The 21,419-nt window shown below is 32.2% G+C and overlaps 1 protein-coding gene across 1 annotated transcript in view; it reads right to left on the reverse strand.

Moving 5' to 3' along the window:
* LOC118192828 (adhesion molecule nephrin-like) overlaps window positions 1–21,419 on the reverse strand; it is a 534,505-nt gene that overhangs the window by 130,742 nt on the left and 382,344 nt on the right. Inside the window, exons 9-10 of the mRNA XM_085817751.1 lie at window positions 19,381–19,509; window positions 5,245–5,275 (exon numbers count right to left, since the gene is read on the reverse strand). Of these exons, the coding sequence (XP_085673877.1) occupies window positions 5,245–5,275; window positions 19,381–19,509 (160 nt within the window). The remainder of the gene's footprint in view (window positions 1–5,244; window positions 5,276–19,380; window positions 19,510–21,419) is intronic.

The following is a 21,419-nucleotide window of genomic DNA, read 5'->3' on the forward strand; positions in this document are numbered from 1 at the left end:
GTACGAAGATGAAAATAGTCGAAATGGCTTCCCACGAATTTTCGGAATCAAGAATAATGCATTTAATGTTTGGCAATGCTATTTTTTTTTCTCGTAAAACTTAGAAAGTTTTATTAAGAAACTCTAGGATTTGGAAGCGAGCAGTGGCAACAACTTTCGAAATAAAGCAGATTTTTATCTCCAGCTTCCGAGATGGTTGCCACTCGGAAAAATGAGGGCGAAAATGATCGTTTTTCCGAGTTTTTAATTAATATCTCCGATTTTACCTCTTTGTTTTTTTGAAAAATGTGAACGACGACTTTTTTCAGGGGCCCAGAAAAGAATCGCAGAAAGTTTGGCGACGATAGTTGTAGTAGTGACTAAGTTATTAGAGGACAAACATACACACTTTCTTCTTTATATATAGAGATAATACATAGTGATAACATTTTGGAACTACAATCTGGAAAGTGAATTGGACACGGACAAAACGGAGTTTCGAAACTAATCGCATCTTTGGTACTAAAAATCTCTTGATTAGATTAAAGTTGAACAATCTTGGTGAAAACTTAAAGTCATGAAAAGAATACGAAACAAAACAAAGAAATCTCGTGAAAACGAAAAGAATGTTGCTAAGGCCTTTTTATCGAAAATCAATAAAAAAAAAGATTTTTATAAACTAGATAACATCTGAAATGTAATCAAAATGAATCATCCTTCTCAATAAAACAAAATATTGGTGACAGAAAAAACAAACAAAAAACATGAAGGAAATAAAATATTTGAAGAACACATTTAAGACAGTTTCAACACTGTGCTTAAATTTATAACCCTGCAGTTATTAACTGCAGGATTACTACGAGGACAAACTCAGTAACTCATAACAAACTTAATATATTTAAATTTTGTTTTATATTTACTTAATTTATTGAAGACGAAATAGTTAACAACACAGCAAATTAAGTTATGTGATGCAACTGGTAGACAGTAAAGCATGAACAAGTAAACGATGCAGATTTGGAAACGGTCTAGATTAATTTGCTAAAAGGGAATTACTTTTATGATGTAAACCTAGTGCTCGTGATCTTCCAATCGCCCAAAATCTTCTATTTACTTAAGTTATGGATCGATACAAATATTATTGCTATCCATTTATATCAAAGTGGCTCGTTTCCTTGCAGTATGAGTAAGGGTACATCGGATAACTCCTAGCTACCATTAATTTTAAACACCAATCTTGAGATTGTGTACTATCATCAGTATGATTTCAGTAACAATTCGGTAGAGGTTGAAATGGAGATTGCAGATGTTGTTTGGACAGAAAATTAAGTTGCTCGTTTGTTTCAAATGATGCAATATACTTTCTCAATAAACGAGAAACACCAGTTTGTCGGAAATTTCGAAGTCGTTATAATTACCTTAAATAATGCTTCGTAAAATTAAACATTAGAAATGTCCATCTTGTTCTATACTTTGCAATGTAGTTAGTCAGTCGAAGCAAAAAAAATTACTTTTTTTTTTTTTTTTTTTTTTTTTTTTTTTACAGTACAATTGAATGCCATATCCATTACATGATACGAGGGTTGATATTTATATTTCTGGCCTATAATGAAAAAAAAAACAAATGCTTATGATAGAAACTGGTTTTATTGTTTTTTAAATATTCTCTATGACGATCAATACACTTTTGCACTCCAAAACATGCGTTTTGAATGCATCAGCCGCTTCTTCGGGTGTCGCAAATCGCTGATCATGTAACTTATTTTTGATGTGTGCGAATAAAAAAGTCACTGGGTACCAAACCGGGGATGTACGGCGGATTACACATCATTTGGATGTTTTGGCCCATCAAAAATTCTCTCGTTTGAGCAGATGTGTGAGAACTGGCATTATCATGATGAAGAATGATTCGCCTCCTCTTCTGCTTTTTTCGAAATTCTATGATGACTTCTGGCAAACAAACGGTCGTGTACCATTCCGAATCAACCGCCCTGTGTTGCCTTAATGTCACTGTCGCTGCGTGACTGGAAACAGGCAACCATTTGCTTCTTCAGCGAACAACAGATGGATTTGGCTCACTTTGGAAGACACATACGGTCGACTGTTGTTTTGTTTCGGACTCATATGCATAGATCCATGATTCGTAACCTATGCAAATGTTATACACAGCCTTTGATGCAGCTTTAACATATTTATCCAACATTTCCTTGCACCAATCGACACGAGTCTTCTTTTGAGCCTTTGTCAGATTATGCGAGATCTAACGCAAACAAATCAATTTTAAGGGCAAATTTTCATGCAACATCTTATTGATATTTGTCATACACTTTGGCTCAATCTCAAAGTGTATAGCATGACGACCTTGCTTAATCAGTGCACGCACAGCATCCATATTTTCTGCCACAACAACGACCTTATGGACGACCTTCACGGAATTCGTCCTGGAGCGAACGTCGACCACAACTAAATTCACTATACTATTTTTTTTACAGTGCTGTAGGACTGTGCTTTATCGCTTGAGAAAGAATCCAGTTCATCGAAGCACGTCGAACTGATAATCACCGAATATTGATAATCCTTTGATAACGGATTGACAATCCATTGATAACCGATTGATAATTCATTGATAACCATATGATTGAACATTTGAAAACCGACTTCGAACACTGATAATCCACGTCGAATGTTATGGAAATTAATCGCAGGAAAATGTTCACGAGTCAATTCCATTTTTTTTGCCCGAGATAAATTTATCAATTTACTGTAAATAATACAAATCACGCTAAAATGGCAATACGTTCTGAAGAAGTTATCATTAAAAATATCAAACTTTCGACTGGAATCGCCTGCGGTCGTCTAGCGACACTTACTGTTGCCAAGGTCAGAAGTATAAATAATAAATTTCGTACGAACACCTCTTTAAAACATGATAAACATTTACAACCATTTTAATGCATATCGCATTGCAAGGGACATCCCTTTCATACTTAACGTTCTGTAGGATATTTTCTGAACTACGTTAAATAATGCATGAGATAATATGGTTATAATACATATAAAACCTTTTCTGTTATGTGTCTTTGTGGGTGTATGAGTTCTATATCAGGGTTAAATCCTAAACGTTCTTTTCTCGGTAAGGCTATCCTGAATTTGTCAGAAAATTTCTCTTCAGAATGCTTGTTAACGCTTGTTAACACTGGTGACATCAGAATTAAAATGTAATGGAGGATAATTCTTCACGTTTTTGGTGTGATCGACAAAGAATTGTCGAAGTTACATTTAGGAATTAAATAAAATCAGTGGACCACTTTAGAGAAAAGGTAAGCATATCATTTTGAGTCTATTAAAGATCCAAATATGATTCTCGGTGAAAGTATAGCAAATTGTTCAATAGATTCCTTTTCCAGAATGCCTTCATCCATGTTACATTTAGATAGGCGAAAAGTTTTAAATAAATATCTGTGGACCATTTTAGAGAAAAGGTCAGCATATCATTTGGGTACATTAAAAACCCAAATATGATTCTCGGTGAAAGCAGTGAATTTTGCAATGGTTTTCTTTTCAGAGTGGCTTTATAATTTGGCACATTTCACCGTACATTGCTTCTTTCAATTAATAAATTAACATTAAATTAATAAATCAGACACACAATGAATGAAGCTATGAATGAATTCTTTCAGACACAAATTTTTACTTTTTGTGATCTGGACAAAGATTATAAAATATTCTGTTTCATTTTAATAAGAAAACAGCGGGGATATTTTGATCGAAATCGTAAAAAAGTAGCTAAAATTTTCGAAAGGATTTTTAATGATTTATTTTATGATATTTAGAAATATCTGCGCTGGAATGCAATGGAAGGTATTAAAGGAGGTTAAGTTATTTTAGCATGGAAAAGCATACTACAGCTATTTGGAAAAAGGAAAGGTTGATTCATAGAGAATTTTCTGAGAGAAATTGACTCGTATACATTTTACCCATTAATTGTCACGAAAAATAACCATACTCTCAGTCCGATTGCGTGGTTTTGAACTTGGAACGAATAACCCGAATTCAAGGATCTTACCCTTTCGGTATGGCAGATGCCGAAGAAAAAATTGCTCCTTTATGGGCAAATAATTTAGTTCTAAATGAAATTTTAAAATCACAAGAGACGCACAAACTTAGAAATGTTATAATTGGTTAAAACAACTTTGGGAAGTTTATGATTAATAACACTCCTATAAATAGTGTGGAATGCTTATTGGCTTACGTTGGCAACTTAAATATCTTCAACATTCTATAGTGTTCCTCGATACTTTGTATAGATCTAATATCGAGGTACCTTATGAACTAAGTAGCGAATTATCACAGAGTTCAAAAATAGCGCTTAATGCTTATTGGTTTACGTTTGCAACTTAAATACCTTCAACATACTTGCTCCATACTTTGTATAGATTTAATGTCGAGGAACCTTATGAACTAAGTAGCGAATTATCACCGAGTTGAAAAATAGTGTTTAGGGCTTATTGGCTTACATTTGCAACTTAAATATATTCAACATTCTATAGCATTGCTGGATACTTTGTCTAAATCTAATGCTGAAAAACCTTATGAACTATGTAGAGAATAATCGTTGAGTTCAAATATTTACAACGTAGATTCTAGATGGGTTAAATATCCTTTTATTAACTGAAAGATATAGATTATCACGCAAAGATTGATTAGGCAATTTATGTCTTGATTAGCGGAAAAAAAGTTGATGGCGAATACATATTGTTGTAATTTTATGATAAATATTACTTTACAAAAACATCCTTAGATAAAAAACTTTATTACTCACAAAGTATAAGAAAATACAAAATCGTTTAAGAAGATATGTGGAGTTGGAATTTGATGCTAATTATAAAAAAAATGCAGAAAATGCAAAGGCCTTAAAAACTAAAGAAATAAATTCCTGGTCCTTTGTCAAAAGAAAGTAAAATTCCAGGTAAAAGTTCAACTGAGGTTTATTCATAATGCTGAAAATAAAAGTAAAAAAAAAAAAAAAAAACTTTTTACCATTTACGAGTTCTGCGTTTCGTTATTGATTAAAAACCTATACTGTATCTGAAAATTTATATATTGTGTGCGACAGTATGCATAAATATAACTCGGTACCCTTTACTGGTAAGTAAGGGGCAAAGATTTAAATTAAAAAAATACACAAACATACAACTAATATAAAGCGGAAACGTGCAGATGAAAAAAAAAAAAAAAAGAGGGTAAAAAAATAATAATACTTACTTCTCCACCATTTCTTGAGCAGTAGTAACAACTGAAATAAGAAAAATAATTTTTGTTATTAAATGAAACAGGGAAAAATAATTATATTTATTCATAATACATTTAATCTGCATACGATATTAATCAAGCTTCTAAAAAATATTTAGAGCATTCTAATTCTGCATTGTAAGCTGAAAAAAACGAAGGAATTTAATAATCAAAGTTTAATTGACTGTCGTTGGAATGAAAAGGAAAAAAATCTTATAAAAATTATTCGCAAATTTGTATATCTTCTGGCACTAAACTTAACTGAACAGAATACAGGAGGATGATTTTGCAAAAATACAGAAATTTATAAATGATTGCAGCCCTTTTTACCTGCTTGCACGAAGCAAAGGATGTATTGTAATCACGAAAAATTCCGGGTACCATATTTCAACGAAAATATCCATTTTGACTGCTATCGAATGCAATTTAAGTATGGTTTTGCTTAACATCTCTATGATAGAACAGGATTCTTTTTCCAGGAACGAATCATAAACTGATTTCAAATGATGATTAAAATAGATTCATTTTTTTCCATGGCTCCTGTACGTATATAATTACGTGCGTACGTATGCATGCACGCATATATATATATATATATATATATATATATGTATATATACACCCTCACTCTGTTACTCGGCTCAGTGAGCTTATTTTTTTTTATTCTTATATGTTGGTAAATTTTGCATTTTTTTGCTTTAAAATGATTGAATTATGTTGTTCTTATCTTCCGGTTGAGGTTTTTATGCCTTTAGTTAACCTGCATGTTATAGTTGTAGAATTATATCAAGAATTTAAAAATTGTTTAAGTACGGCTATGGCTAATTTTTATGTTACTTGGTTTTGAGTAGAAACTATAATTTTAATTGTAAAAACTGTCATTCTGATTGTTTTAACAGTATTTGGTGTTTTATTTATATTTTTCAAATTTTAATGAATATATTTTGAGATTTCATGTATTTTTGCACTGTGGGCGAACTGAGAACAGAATTATTTGAATGAGAAATATATCATTAATGAAATTAGAGGAAATATGTTTCAATGAATTGCAGTAAAAAGTGCTTATAATTTAATATTCCGTACAAGGAAGTAAAGGAAAGTTAATATATTGCTTAAGCATTAGTTAAAAAAACTACATTTTCAACTTGAACACTTTAATTAAAAAGAGTATATTACAGAAGCAAATTACAGATTTCTTTTTAAAGTAGTCTAGAATAATTTTTGAAGTAAATTACTACTTACTCGGCTGTGGAAAAGAAATAACTAGTTCTACTTCCTTGTGCGAAGTTAGGAAAGTACTGTATCGCGAAAATTTTCGAGTATCATATTTTAACGAAAATATCCATTTTCATGGATATCGAATGCAATTTAACGATGTTTTTGAATGGCATCTGCAGGTAAGGACAGAGTAAAAGAATCCTTTTTCCAAAAATAGGTTGAAAAAGGATTTTAAAATGGATTCAGTAGATACTTTTTTCCGTGACGCCTTTACGTACTTACATACGTATGTATGCATCTCGCATAACTCAAAAATGAGTAGCCTCAGAACGTTAAAAGTTTCTATATAAGACTACTATAATTTGTAGTTGAGCACTGCTCTTTTAGCTTGCGATCGGCCGCATTAATAGTATATATACATATATATATCTATATATTACTGTTACTCGACTCCGTTAGCTCAGTATTTCTCATTATTATATGTTGGTAAATTGTGCATGATTTGCTTTAAAAGTGATTGAATTATGCTATTCTTATGTTCCAGTTAACATTTTTATGCCTCTAGTTGACCTGCATGCAATAGTTATCAGCAATTTAAAAGTTGTTTAAGTGCGGCTAAGCCTAATTTGTTTTACTATAGCAACCATATTTGTTCACATTTAAAACAGCAGAATAGTGAATTATGTCAGTTTCTGCACCTTCAGTGGGTTTTTGCCGAGTAGTATCAAAAATAAACTTTCAGTTTTGTCCACTGAAATATTTACCTTTTGCCCGCTGGCCGAATTGCTTGTTTTGCGTAGAAACTATAATTTTATTGCAATTTGTTTTTAAAAATTCTTTTAAATCTATTTGGTTTTTTATGTGTTTCTATATGTTTTGAATTTTTAATGAAGCTATTTTGAGTTTTTAGGTATTTTTGCTTTGCCGCGAAGGGAGAACTGAATTAATTGAACAAGAAATATATCTCTAATGAAATTCGTGGAAATAATTTTAAATGAATTGCAGGAAAAATTGCCTATAATTTAACATTCCGTAGAAGGAAGCCATGTTGTGTACACATCAGATTTTTTTTAAAATTCAAAATTGAATTTAAGAGAAAAAGCTATAAATTTAATGATTTTTCTTTTGGATTATAAATTTAAGCTAAAAATCTTAACTATTCTATTTTATCCATTATTTAATTCAAGTGTGAGTATTAAAACAGGCTACCCAGTCTTGTGCATGCAGTACATCCAAGGCTTCTAAAATAACAGATTTCTTGTGTTCTTTCTTTTAAAAGAGAAAAAAAAAAATATAGAGAGAGGAATAAAGGAAGTTTAAAGCACAGAGGAAAAAAGAGCGGATAGCTGATCCCTACACGGACCTCTGGAATACCGGCCCAGCGTGCAGAACCACTACACCACGAAGGCACGCCAAGAAGGTGGGGGAGAAATACCTTATATACTCCCCCTTTTAAAGGGCGACTGGAGTTTCTAGGGGACCCAAATCGCTAAATCCTGGGTGCCGAGAATCATCATTCAACCCACTTTTAGTTCAGACGCCCCTGTAGAGACATTAGAATTTTTTTGGAGGCCGGAGAGATTCAAACTTAGCAATCGCCTTCCCCGGGAATCGAACCACGGACCTCTAGAATACCGGCCCGGCGTGCAGAACCACTACATCACGAAGGCACGCCAAGAAGGTGGAAGAAATACCTTATAGTGTAAGCTAATAGTATTAATAAGAGGAGTAATTAATTTGATAGTTAAAATTAGGCCTAGTGCAGCCTTAGATTCATTGGAAAGATATGCATTTCGAGAGATTCAATTTTTAGTTCAATTTAAAATGGAGCTCATTTTTAATATACTGAGTAATTTGCATCAAAATAAATTTCAGGTAAAGGAGAAAAAATAAACTGTAAATATCGCTGTTAAAGGAAATCACACGTTAAAAATTCATCAACTCACAAGCTCAAAGAAATTACTTCCGTTTTTCAGAAACGTTAATTTTAGTTCATCATTTAGAAGAGAGGATTGAAAGTCATGCGTGGGATAATGGGCATTCATAATTAAAATCTTGCCGTTCGTAATTAATGACTTTTTTAAGTATTCATCATTAATATGTGCTCTGCGAACCGATAAATATATACTGATAAAATTATACACAAGTTTATAGGATCTAATACATTAAAATTCATGCATGTATTAATAAATAATTAGCCAGAAAAGAATTTAACGTATTTTGTTTGGAATTAATTACTGAATTAACATACACAATTATTTAAATTAATCTTGCTTACAGATTTGGTATATTTTTGACACAGGTTTTAAACTGAGCTCGTAAATTGAAAGAAAACCAAAAATAAGGAGCTGAAAGTTTTATTTTACTTTTTCAAAGATAAGTGTTTACGAGATAGCCTCATCTAATATTTGGTTTTTTCGAAGAAGGTTTTAATACTAAACACTGTAGATTTCTAATTTGCTTCAGTACGTATTATTTTCCATTAAAAATAGATAACTGAAAGAAATTCGTTTTCTCAGAATACTCCAGATGCAGCGTCATCAAACAATAAAAATTGCAAGAAATGGCGCGATATAGAAATATATACATCAATGCTTTTTTAACATAAAAGTACACATTACTGAAATTTATCGGCATAACGCACATGCCAAGAGAAATATGAAAAAACACCCTTAAAAACTACATCTAAAAAAATCTAAAAGCTTTTAGATTTTATATTACGCCCAAAGAGGCGTTTTTGTAACGTTTTGTGTGTACCTTTATTTATTAAATATCATGTTCATCCGGCTTAAACCATACAATTTAATCAAACAGCAATATCGCAAAATATTTAGAATTTCCGATACACAGTCTCGTGCGCTGAAGATAAAAATGCTTTTTCTCGTACAGTGTTGCCATTGCTCGCTTTGAAATCGTTGAGTTTGTTAATCAAAAATTCGTTAAAGATTTATAAAACATAAAATAGATAATAAAGCAAATTCCAATTCAGGGTTTCCAGATGCCCATATTCGGTAGAGGATTACGTCATTCGAAACTGAATGGCTCTAGTTACCGTTGTTTTGTCACAATGCGAAAAACATACATATATTTATGCAGATTCTTTATCATATAATTTCTTTAAATATAACACAGGGCGATAATATTTGGTGGTAACAATTTGAAAAGTTAAACGGACATTTAAAATGGTCGAAGCAAAATGCCAAAACGAAACTAATAGCACTCTGGACTAAGTGGCACTCTGGACAGACCTTTGGGCTAAATAATATTAATAAACAATTATTCATAAGGAAAATTGTCTTTCAATCGTGCGTAAAATTCTTTATTTGTATGGGATGCAGCAAAAATGTTAATAAACACAGCAACTTTAAACATAGGCAATACTGATATCTCAAGTTTGTTAAAGTTCGTTATGTATTCCAAAAATTTTTTTTTTAAAGTAAAGCTATTAAATTATATGGACAAAGTAAATTTGGTATTAAATCATTAAGAAATAATAATCACATGATAATAAAAGCCAGAACTCTGTAATTTCATATTAAATAATTTATGTGAATATGCAGAGAAAATTATGAGCTTATACTTTATGTGAACAGTCACAAGAATCAAGTGTGATCAGTGTGAACTCTATGTGAACAGTCAAGTGAGATCAGTCAACAAGAAATGAATTGACCGTATTTAAAATATCTTTTTTTATTGCATTCTAAGATCAGATTAAAGGATATAATTATTTCAGCTATCATTCTTGCTAAAACAATCAAATAATAACTGTAATCTTACTGCAATTTAAAATTTATATAGAGAATTTTAATAGCGAAAATCACTACCTATTAGTCGATTAGAAGCCAGACGTAAGGCATATTTCTTTATACAACTAAGATAAAATTAAAAAATAATAATAATAAAAAAAAATTCTGAATGGTACAAAGATTTAACAAGATTTTAAATTACGTCGTTTTGTGTTACGTTTTGTGTGTTACCTCTAATCATAAAATTCAGTTCAAGAGCAATATCGCAAAATAACTTTAAATTGGGCATATCTTTAGAATTTTCGATACACAGTCTCTCGCGCTGGAGATAAAAAAGTTTTTTCTATACAACGTTGCCATGGCTCGCTTTGAAATCCTTGAGATTGTTAATCAAAAATTCGTAAAGGTTTCACAAAATATGAAATCGATAATAAAATAAATTCCAAATTTCAAATTTGGGCTTCCAGATGCTCATATTCGCAGTAGGCTATTCGTCATTCAAAAGTGGATAGCTTTAGGTACCGTTGTTTTATCACAATGCGAAAAACATACATACATTTATGCAGATTCTTCAAATATAATACAGGGCGATGATATTTGATGGCAACAGTTTGGAAAGTGAAACGGATATTCAGAGTAATTCGACGCAAAATCGCAAAACGAAAACAATAGTCCCTCAGGGACAAAGCCCCTTTGGACTAATTATCAGTTTTAGAACAAACATTTGCCATTTTTCCATTTCATGGAAAGGTTCAGGTGAATTTAAAACTTCATTAAAATCTTAGAGCCGCAAAATGCTTGTCTAATGTTTCGATGCTTATCCCCCCGGGGGTTCGACAGGGGAAAAACTACCGGAGTTCTTACCAGGACCTGTAACCAAACAGACTCAACTTTTGGGACAAAAATGTCTTCACAGTGGCTAGAAACATCGTTTATTCGGTGGTAGATTCAGGTTGGCAGACCCCGTACTGGCACTGTTTTGTCTGCCCCTTGATTGCAAGAACGTTACATGGCTTCATATCGAAGGTTGTCTTGGGGGGTTTGGCTTTCCTTGGTCAACACTTGGGGATGGAACACAAACATCTGGGGACGGTGCTATTCTTTGCTTTGTTGGTGGATGCTAGCCGTCGACCTTTGATTTGCGATTCATCTTCCTGGACTGTATGTATCATATAAATTTCTGTGAGTTGACAGGGGGGTTATGCCTCCTTGGATCGGCTCTAGGGGTTGGGGCATTTAACCTTGTTAAGTCATTTAATAAGCCAGGTTTGGAAACCCCTTCTCCATAGGCACTGTCTAATGCCCTAAAATAGAACATGTAGTCATATCAAAACTTTTCTAATGTTGCTCCTTAATCCTCCTATCGGCCAAGAGTTTGCTTTCAAATCCTCAAATTCCCTAAAAAGTGCTATGAGAATGAGGTATTTTCTTCATTAAAATGCTCAAATGCTCCTCGTATTTTATACCTGGAATCTTTTTTTTTAACACTTTTCATTTCTTGGACATATTTCAAGCAGCACCTATATATGTAATGAAAGCACACCATGTATACTCTATGTTATCTGATTTTTAGAGTAATGAACGTGCTGGTACTATTTTACAGAAATCCAACTGAGGAATAAATGTTCCATTGAGGTTAGTAGCACGTAATCCAATACTGTAAGGCTAAAAATTTAATAAAAGCACAATTTGGGAAGCACTGATGTAAGAACGCTGAGATGTAGATGCGTAGAAATGCTGATTGCGAAGATACTTGATACTTAAAACGCAAAATTCGTTAAGATTAAAAACTAGAAAGTCCAGGCGGTTTTTATTCCATTTTTACTTCCTTGTACGAAGTAAAAAGGAAGTATTGTAATCGCGAAAAGGTTCAGGCAGCATATTTCAACGAAAATATCCATTTTGACCGCTATCGAATGCAATTTAACGATGTTTTTGCTTGATATCTGTACGTAAGGACAAAATAAAATACTCTTTTCCTTCAAAAAAATTATAAAACTGCTTTAAAATCAATTCTGAAGAGAATTTTTCGTGGCGTCTGTACGAACGTCCGTACGTACGTACGTTGAAATTTTGTATATAGGACTGCTATAACATGTAGATGTGCACCTCGTATTTTGGTTGCAATCGGCCGCACCAAGCGTATATAAATACTATATTTATATATATATATTCACTCGGTTACTCGGCACAATGATTTCAGTTTCTTTACTCTTATATGTTTGTAAATTGCACATTTTTTGCTTTAAAAATGATTGAATTATGTTGTTCTTATCTTCCGGTTAAGGTTTTTATGCCTTTCGTAATTCTGGAAGCAATATTTGTACAATTATCAACAATTTAAAAGCTGTTTAAGTGCGGTTAAGTTTTAAATAACATGGCGGACATATTTGTTTACATTTGAAACAGCAGAATTGTAGATTTGTTGCCAATATGGAGAGACTAAGCTTCGCAACAACAAAAATAACGCCTTCATTTATTATTGCGAATTAAATCATGCTTAATCCTTGCTGGAATGTTTTCGAGGAAATAAGTGTTTAAGATTTACTTAATTTTTATAATTAGTAATTTAATTTTTAATAATTAGTAATTTTTAATACAGATATTTTGAGCTTTTATGTATTTTTGTCTTGTCGCGAAGTGAAAACTGAATTAATTGAATGAGAAATACTCAATCGTCTGTGAAAAACTGTTTATTTTTCATTTTTTTTTTGCTTAATTTCTTTTTTACATCGTTCTTGCTTTATTATAGTATTTGAAAAGAACATGTGGCAACGATTAGATAATTCTTTAAATGATATACATTTTGTGCATTCTGAGTTATAATATGAATGGAATATAATACTGTTAAGTGAACCTAGTGCTAGAATGTCGCTATGTTAAACAAATAGAGTGAATTTTAAAGAATGCCTTTATTCTATTGTGTTTTATGCGCTGTCGGCGAAGTAGATTTAATTAAATCCAATAAGTTTAAAAGAAATGCGAGAAACAAATGCGTATAATTTAATATTCCGTACAAGGAAGTCATGGGGTGTACACATCAGATTTTGTTTATTTAAATTCACATTTATGCCCACAATTAACTTGGCACATCAATTGTGTCTATTTCTAGAACAATTAATACGATAGCGATAGAAAAGAACATAACGATAGCAGCAGGGTAGTAGTAATGCAGAAAAAGAAGGGAGGGAGTCAAAAAGTTTTGGTTTACAATTACTTTGATTGGGACTTATGGCGCTATTTCTAAGACAAAGAGAGGAAGTTCCAAAATTAAATAAAAATATAAAAGAGGTTTTAGCCAACTAAGATATTTGCTTTCATATTTTTTATCTTATATATATTTAAAGATGTAAAAAAATAGTCTTGACTGTATATATACGATTTTCTGAGCCTAGTTTGTGATATTCCTTTTCGTCTGTAGTTGCTTTACTCACACTCTATAAGTTATTCAGAGCGGGCGACTGGCTTCGATGTTTTTAAACCCAAACACACAATTGAGACAATTTAAGAACGTGAATTTTACATAACAGGCCATTATCTCTGCAAATTTCTGTATTCGCGATTAGTAACTATTTTTAGAATACTTCTGAAAAACTTCACAATCTCTCCATATAATAAAAGAGTCTGCCTGTGTGCCTTTCGTTCGTGCTGCGCCTAAGCTAACAGATCCACATTTGGTACATAGGTGCATCTAGACAAGACCTAGTGCACCTGGAAGCGATTTTTTCAAAATTCGAATCAGATGTTTTTATTTTACCTTTTCGGATGAAATCGCATCATTTTGAACAGTTTCATTCTTTTAGAAATCTGGTTTTGGCAACAGTTTATCATTCAATGCTTTGTATATTGTACTGCTGACTGTTGAAAATATGAGATAGAATATTTTTTGCTTATATCACTGTTTTAAAGATACCGAAAAGTTTAGCATGTTTTTTTTTTTATTTTTTTGCAGTGGGAAGTTGATTAATTTATTTATTAGGATAATTAATATTTGTATTAAGGGATATTGCTTGTTTCATGCTGATTACTTTCTTTTGATTTTTGGACACTGAACACGCACATCGCAATCTTCTTATTCTGACGCGCATGTATCTCACGAGGCCACGAGGCACAACAGATAGAATTTCCTTTTTTTTCCTCTCTCTCTTTATTGGCTAAGGGCAAAGAGGTTTTTATATTTTGAATTATGTCATCCCCAAAGCACAATTTTGATTGGTTGTTGCTTTCTGATGATTGTTTCATTCGTTTAGAAATGTGGTTTTGGCAACGGTTTTTCTTTCATTTGCTTTGGATACCGGATTGCTGACTGTTTTCTCTTGAAAATGTGAGATTTATTGCTTATTTCATTATAATTTTTTATGTTATGTTTTAATTATATATAACTTTAATTATATAAAACGATTTGCATGATTTTTTTCAGGAAACAAAATTCTTAAATTTCTTTATACTATTTGAATTCTTAAAATTTTGTTTCGTGGAGTTAGTTAATTTATTTATTAGGATAATTAATATTTGCATTAAGATATATTATTATTAGTTTTTTAATGTGTGATACATTTTTATTGAATTTTTTTCGATAAATTTGTTCTGCAGAGTAAAATTCTATGCAGGTTTTAAATTTAATGTTTGGTGTTCCCTTTAGGCATTTTTACGGTACATTTAAAAGCCAGGTATAATATTTAAGCGTAAAACATGTCAGACTGCTCTATTTTGAAAGCTTTTATCATTTAAAAATATTTTATTTTTGCTGCAAAAAGAAAACACTGAAAGTAGAAAAGAGATATAAATAAATAACTAGCTAAAGAAATATTTAATAATTAAAATTGCAAGTTTACTTTTGTTAGTAACAATACCTAAAAGTAACACACGACGCACAAACACATTAGTATCATTTGATTTGACCCTGACAATGTCATAATATTTAAAATGAATAATCTGAGATAAATCAGTTATGCCTAAATAAAGCTAAATATTATTATTATCTTTATTTTACTAATTTATAATTTATTATCTCGTGAGCAGTTCAGATTTAGATTTATCAATGAAGCTGTATCGAGGTAGGGGACAAGAATGAAACACACATGCAGTGAAATAAGAAATGAAGATTTTAAATTTCAGCAATATAAATCAGGATCCATTACAAGAAGCATTGTTTCTACTAAGAAGAAAAATAAACTGCCTGAACCAAGAATGAAATTTATAACCTTAAACACAAATAAATATTACATCATAAATTCTGTAATGGATCGCCTGGTAAAAGAAAACAGATCAAAGGAATTCTAATGTACAGAATATTTTTTATGTCTGTGTATTCTTATACTTAAATATTACGTTTAGTCTAAAACCATAAACGGAAGAAAACGATTTTTAATGTAAATAATACATATCTCGGATTAAAAAATATACGGTTTAATAAAAATTTATCAGCTGCATAGTTGGAAAATGCTCTTCTTTCTATCTGCTTTTGAAAGAAAATATCTGTTACAGACACGCAGACGATTTTGATATATAGTCAGTTATACGAGATTCTTCCAGCTCTGATTTTGGATGGAATTTATTTATATTATTCTTAGGCACCATGTTTAGTTCTTTAAATTTATTTGATGGAACATTTGGGAAAATATTTATATATATCTTTACCTATAAATGTCTTCTAAAGGCACTGCATTATTAAAATTTTTATAAAAAAACTCAGAACTATAAAAAAGCATAAATTTAAAACGTATATTTAAAAATTGGTTTATCATAGTGATGGGCTACAGCAGTGATGGCGAAACTTTTTGGGGCAGCGTGCCCAAAACCTGTTTGATTAAATCTCCATCGGAGAGTGGTTTACCATGTTTTGCCAGCCACAATGAAATTTGAAAGCTGGCCGTTGTTAGATGGTTTGTTTCTGAAAGATAATTGCAAAAACCAATTTTCCTTTAATAAAGACCTTCCGTTCAGCTTCTTCAAATTTGGGAAGAATCTTATGGTTGGTGTTAAAGGCTAGGCTTAGGCTTAGGCCCTATGCCAGTGGCATTATGCGATAAGTGTTCCAACTAAAATTCCCTAAAGAGATAAACTGATGTTGGCTTTACTCCGGCAGGAGGAAAATACAAACCAGAACAGAAAGGAACGATGATGTGGTAAGATGTATAGATTTTCCACATTACTTACACATTTGTAAATGATATTTTTAATTTCCATAAATTTTCTCACTACACCTGGACTTTTCGATTATAGTGTAGAGTAATTAGAAATTTTGAAGCAGGAAACATGCAAAATGAGCAATGCCCTAACCGGGACTCGAACCTGAATCTCTGGAATAACCGCCGTGTGTGCTACTGTTACATCACGAAGGCATGCAGAAGGGACGGAGGAAATATCTTATATACTCCTCCTTTTCAAGGGCGACAGGAGATCGGGGGACTTAAACATCAAATCTTGACGATGAAGAACCATCATCCATAACGTTTTAGTTCGGGCGCCACTGTAGAGTCATTAGGATTTTTGAAGCAGGAGACATGAAAATGAGCAATGACCTCGACTGGACTCAAATCTGGACCTCTCTAATAGGCGCCGAGTGTGCTACCGTTACACTACAAATGCATGCAGAAAGAAGGGAAAATACCTTATACGAGTAATTAAAATGAAGCGACAAAAACGTAACATTAACTGGCATGAACGTGTGATACATGTTATTGTGTCTGGTATTTGAAATAAAATTATATTGCGAGAAAGATATTAAAATATGCAATATTCTGTTGCCAGATTTAGAAATATATCTCATCTTATAAAGGATTTATTACTCAGTTTTCCTTTTACTCCTATTTTAAGAAAATAGGCGTTTGGTAGATGCTCTTGTGAATATTACAAATTTTCGCATCTATGATTAGAGTGCAATAAATGCACGTGCTGAACAGGTTCATCCTCTAGAGTTTTACTTTTAGTGCAGAATATAATGGATTCGAATCCTAAATTATGTTTTATTCTTTTGTTTTGACTGAAGGTTACAAATCATAGATTCAAGCTAAACTGATTCTGCAATGATGTGTTTGAATATCAGATACAGGAATTAAGCATTGCCTAATATTCTCAGTATATGTTATAAAGTATTTTTCCTTGCTTTCCAGCATGCCTTCGTGGTGTAACGGTTAGCACACTCGGCGCGTATTTCGAGAGGTCCAGGTTCGAGTCCCGGACAGGGCATTGATCATGTTTCATATCGCTTGCTTCAAAATAACCAAATGAGTCTACAGCGTCAGAAAATAATAGCCAGAAAACGCTGCGCGGTAAAAAATGTAAATTCTAACATTTTCAGTTCTCAAAAGTTAAACTATTTGAAATCAATAAAATAACGGTCATTATTCCAGAGAAAAAGTAATAACAGTAAATTACAAAAGAAGGCAATGGCTGCATGGAGTCCCTCAGATTTCAGTTACTGTGAAGACAACTAGTGATTTTTCTATCCGAGAGGACGCAGTACAGGAAAATGATGATAAAGTTGAAGGAAATGAAGATCAAAGAACCAGAAATGAAATGGACACCTGATGACAGAAGATGATAAATGATGAAAGATGAGTTTCCAGTATTCTTGTTGCGTGCTTGCTGCTGTATAAAGTCAGCTTTCTTAATACACTGCTTTTTGATTTCATGAAAGTTTAAGTATTCAGCGTTCTCGGTGACATTATTGAAAATTTAAATTCTCCCTTTGGTTCTTATTATAAATACCGCGTATTCCGGTGTATAGCGCGCACTTTTAATACAAAAAATAAGATCGAAATTTACGGGTCGCGTTATACACCTACTATGAAAATGATCGATTAAAAAAATAAAGAAAAAAATCAGCATTCGAAAATTAGATTTTTGCATGCACCTAAATGATGCTCATTTAAAAGAAATGACATACATTATGAACTTAAAAGTTTCTTTATCAGATGACATAAAAAGTTCGTCATATCGTCCATTATATCGTCAGGCACATCATTGGACTCTGTTTCATCTTCACCATCATTGTTACTCTGATCCATAAATAAATAATATCATTATTCGTTTCATCTTTCACGAATACCAAACACCCTTGCTGCAGCACAATTTGAAAACTGAATAACTTTGCATCTGAAACCAGCAGTATGTTCTTTCTTTTGACAGGAACCACATCCATGTATTAAAAAGAAGAATGTTTGTTTACGATTAACTCAGTCACTACTATAGCTATTGTAACCGAACTTTCTACAATCCTTCTCTGGGTCCTCAAAAAGGTCGACGTCCACTTTCCCCCCAAAAAAGCTTAAATTAAGATATTAATTAAAAACTCTAAAAACGCTTCATTTTCCCCCTTATTTTTCCGAATGGCAACAGTCTCGCATGGTGAAGTTAAAAATCTGCTTTATTTCGAAGAGTTTTGCCACTATTCGCTTTCAAATCCTAGAGTTTGTTGGTAAAAATTTCCAAGTTTTACGATGAAATAAAAACAGCATTGCCAAACATTAAATACATTATTCTCGGTTCCAAAAATTCGTGGGAAGCCATTTCGACTGTTCCCATCTTCGTACGACTTTAATCAGCTGAGATATTAATTAAAAGCTCTGAAAACAATAGTTTTCGTACTGATTTTTCCGAGTAGCAACGGTCTCGAGCGTTGAAGATAAAAATGTTTTATTTCGAAAAGTTTTGCTACTGCTCGCTTCCAAATCGTAGAGCTTGTTAATCAAAAATGTACAAGTTTTACAAAACCTATATATATAAAGAAGAATGTCTATTTGTGTGTTTGTTGGTTCGCGTTATTCATTTCTGATCAATTATGATCCATTTTTTTGCCACATTTAATCAACTCAAATTGAGTCTAGGTGAAATGATGGATGGAACTAGAGCTTTTAGATATCATTTGATTAGAAAGACGAAAATCATTCAAAACAGCGTGTTATTGTGGCTGATATAATGAAAGAGAATTCATTTACTCTTCTGTCGAGATTTTTTAAATAAATTCCAGTCATAAGGGTGAAAATCATAGCTATCACTTTAAGAGAACTTTTCATTCTAACGTGTAGATTATTAAAAACTCCACCTATATGCTGTTCCATACTAAAACTCCAAATGACAACAGTTTACAAAATCCTTCAGATTTATGTTTAAGGTGAAGTATAAATTTATTATAGCATACCTTCGTTAGAACTGTTCCTTTTGTTTCTCACAACAGCCACAACAGCCGCCACTGCAAGAAGCGCCAGGGTACCTAACGCCGCCAGAGACACTAATAACACCGCACTGATAACACTACGACTATCATCGTCTGAAAGAAAAAATTAACTTCATTAATATTTTTATTAATTTTTTATTTCAATCAATATTTACAGAAATTGAGCGTAAATATCACATAATCGAAAGCTAAAAACTGTTATTAAAATATTTACTTTTCATACATTAAGAAACAACAATACTTAAATGTAAAATATAGCTAACATAGTTATTTCAACTACATTAGAAAAATCTGATGCAGACACCACATGACCTCCTTGTAAGGAATAGTAAATCACACGCATTTTTTGCTGCATTTCATTTAAACTTACTTCCTTACTTCCTAGAATTTCTTTATACATAGATTTCTCATTCCAATAATTCAGTTCTCACTCCGCGGTAGCAAATTTTTTGGTGCACAATACTGAAAGTTTATTTTCGCTCCATCTTGGATAAAAAACATTGAAGGTCACTATTTTGCTAAGTTTCAGATGTAAACAAATATGGCTGCTATGAAAAACAAAAATTAGGCTTAGCCGCATTTAAGCAACATTAAATTGTTGACAATTCTACAACTATTGCATGCAGACTATCTAAAAAGCATAAACACCTTAACCGTAAGATAAGAACAACGTAATTCAATCATTTTGAAAGCAAAAAATGCGCAATTTACTAACATATAAGTATAAAAAAATTGAGCTCACTCAGCAGAGTAACAGAATGGGTTATATGTATACTTTTGATAAATTAAATTCTGAGCTCATGTACTAACCATCCAATACTTTTTAATTGTTAAAGATTTGCTAATCTTTAAAAAGAGAAAATGAGCACTGTCTCTGTTTCTATCATTAAATAACGAATAATCTATATGTATGTATATATAGATGTGTATATATGTATACTTTGTAATATCCTAGCTAAAACAGAATTCCTTGAAAGCTAGGATTCAGAATTGAATAGTCGCTGAGTTCTTGTGAGTAAGTAATAACTTCGGAGAAAGATTAAAATATCCTTTTATTCTAATTCAGAATAGATTTACAGATGGCTCCTGTTGGGCGAACAAGAAGCCTTCACATGAGTTTGAGTTTAAAATAGAAAATATAAAACTAATGTTAATCAGTCAAAGCTGTACGAGTGTGTGTGTGCGCGCATATGAGTGAGTTGCATCAGACGTTTTGAAAACGCTCTGGCTTGTATCAGGGAATTGTATCACTTTCAGACCCCTTGATACAACTTTCTCAAACGCACACATGCACATATTAAATATATATATATATATATATCAGTAACGAAGCTAGGAGGAAAATGAAGTAGTTTCTTATGCCAAGAATATTTGTATTAAGTACATACAGAAAATACTTTAAGCTATGATTGGTTGTTACATAACACAGCAGGATCTCGAATTTGAGAGAATAGATGAATTTAGGGAGAGAGTACTAAATATAGAATTGTTAATTTTGAGGTCACCAATTATTTTTAAAGCAGCTATCGTATTTTCTTACATCTGACATATGTAAGATATAACAAAATACAATGGCTGCTTTAAGAATAATTGGCAACCTCAAAATTAACTAGATTTTATGATCTTCCCCTAAATTCATCTGTTCTCCCAAATTCGAAATCCTTCCATGTTACATAACAACCTAAAATTAAGCAATCACAGCTTAGCTGTACAGCCAGTATAAATAGCTCATAACTGCGCAGTGTCTCTCTTTCGGCTCTTCGCCTAATTGCTGGAAGCGTGTCGCTCACAGCCTTTGCCAGTTATTCGCCATTAATTAAAATGCAATTGCATATCTAAAATTATGGGGCGCTTTTAGCACCCATAGTTTTCTACCAGTTATGTGTTAAGAAATTCGTGATTTGAGTATATATAATATTTAACTATCAAGCTGGTCGTACTTCTTCTAAACTTCCATTCGATCATCCACTACGCCATAAATGTCCCGTCACTACGTAGCAACT

The sequence above is a fragment of the Stegodyphus dumicola genome, chromosome 5 (genome assembly GCF_044657685.1).
Source record: "Stegodyphus dumicola isolate Sdum_Otavi_A_Nest chromosome 5, ASM4465768v1".
In the NCBI taxonomy this organism is placed as follows: Eukaryota; Metazoa; Arthropoda; class Arachnida; order Araneae; family Eresidae; genus Stegodyphus; species Stegodyphus dumicola.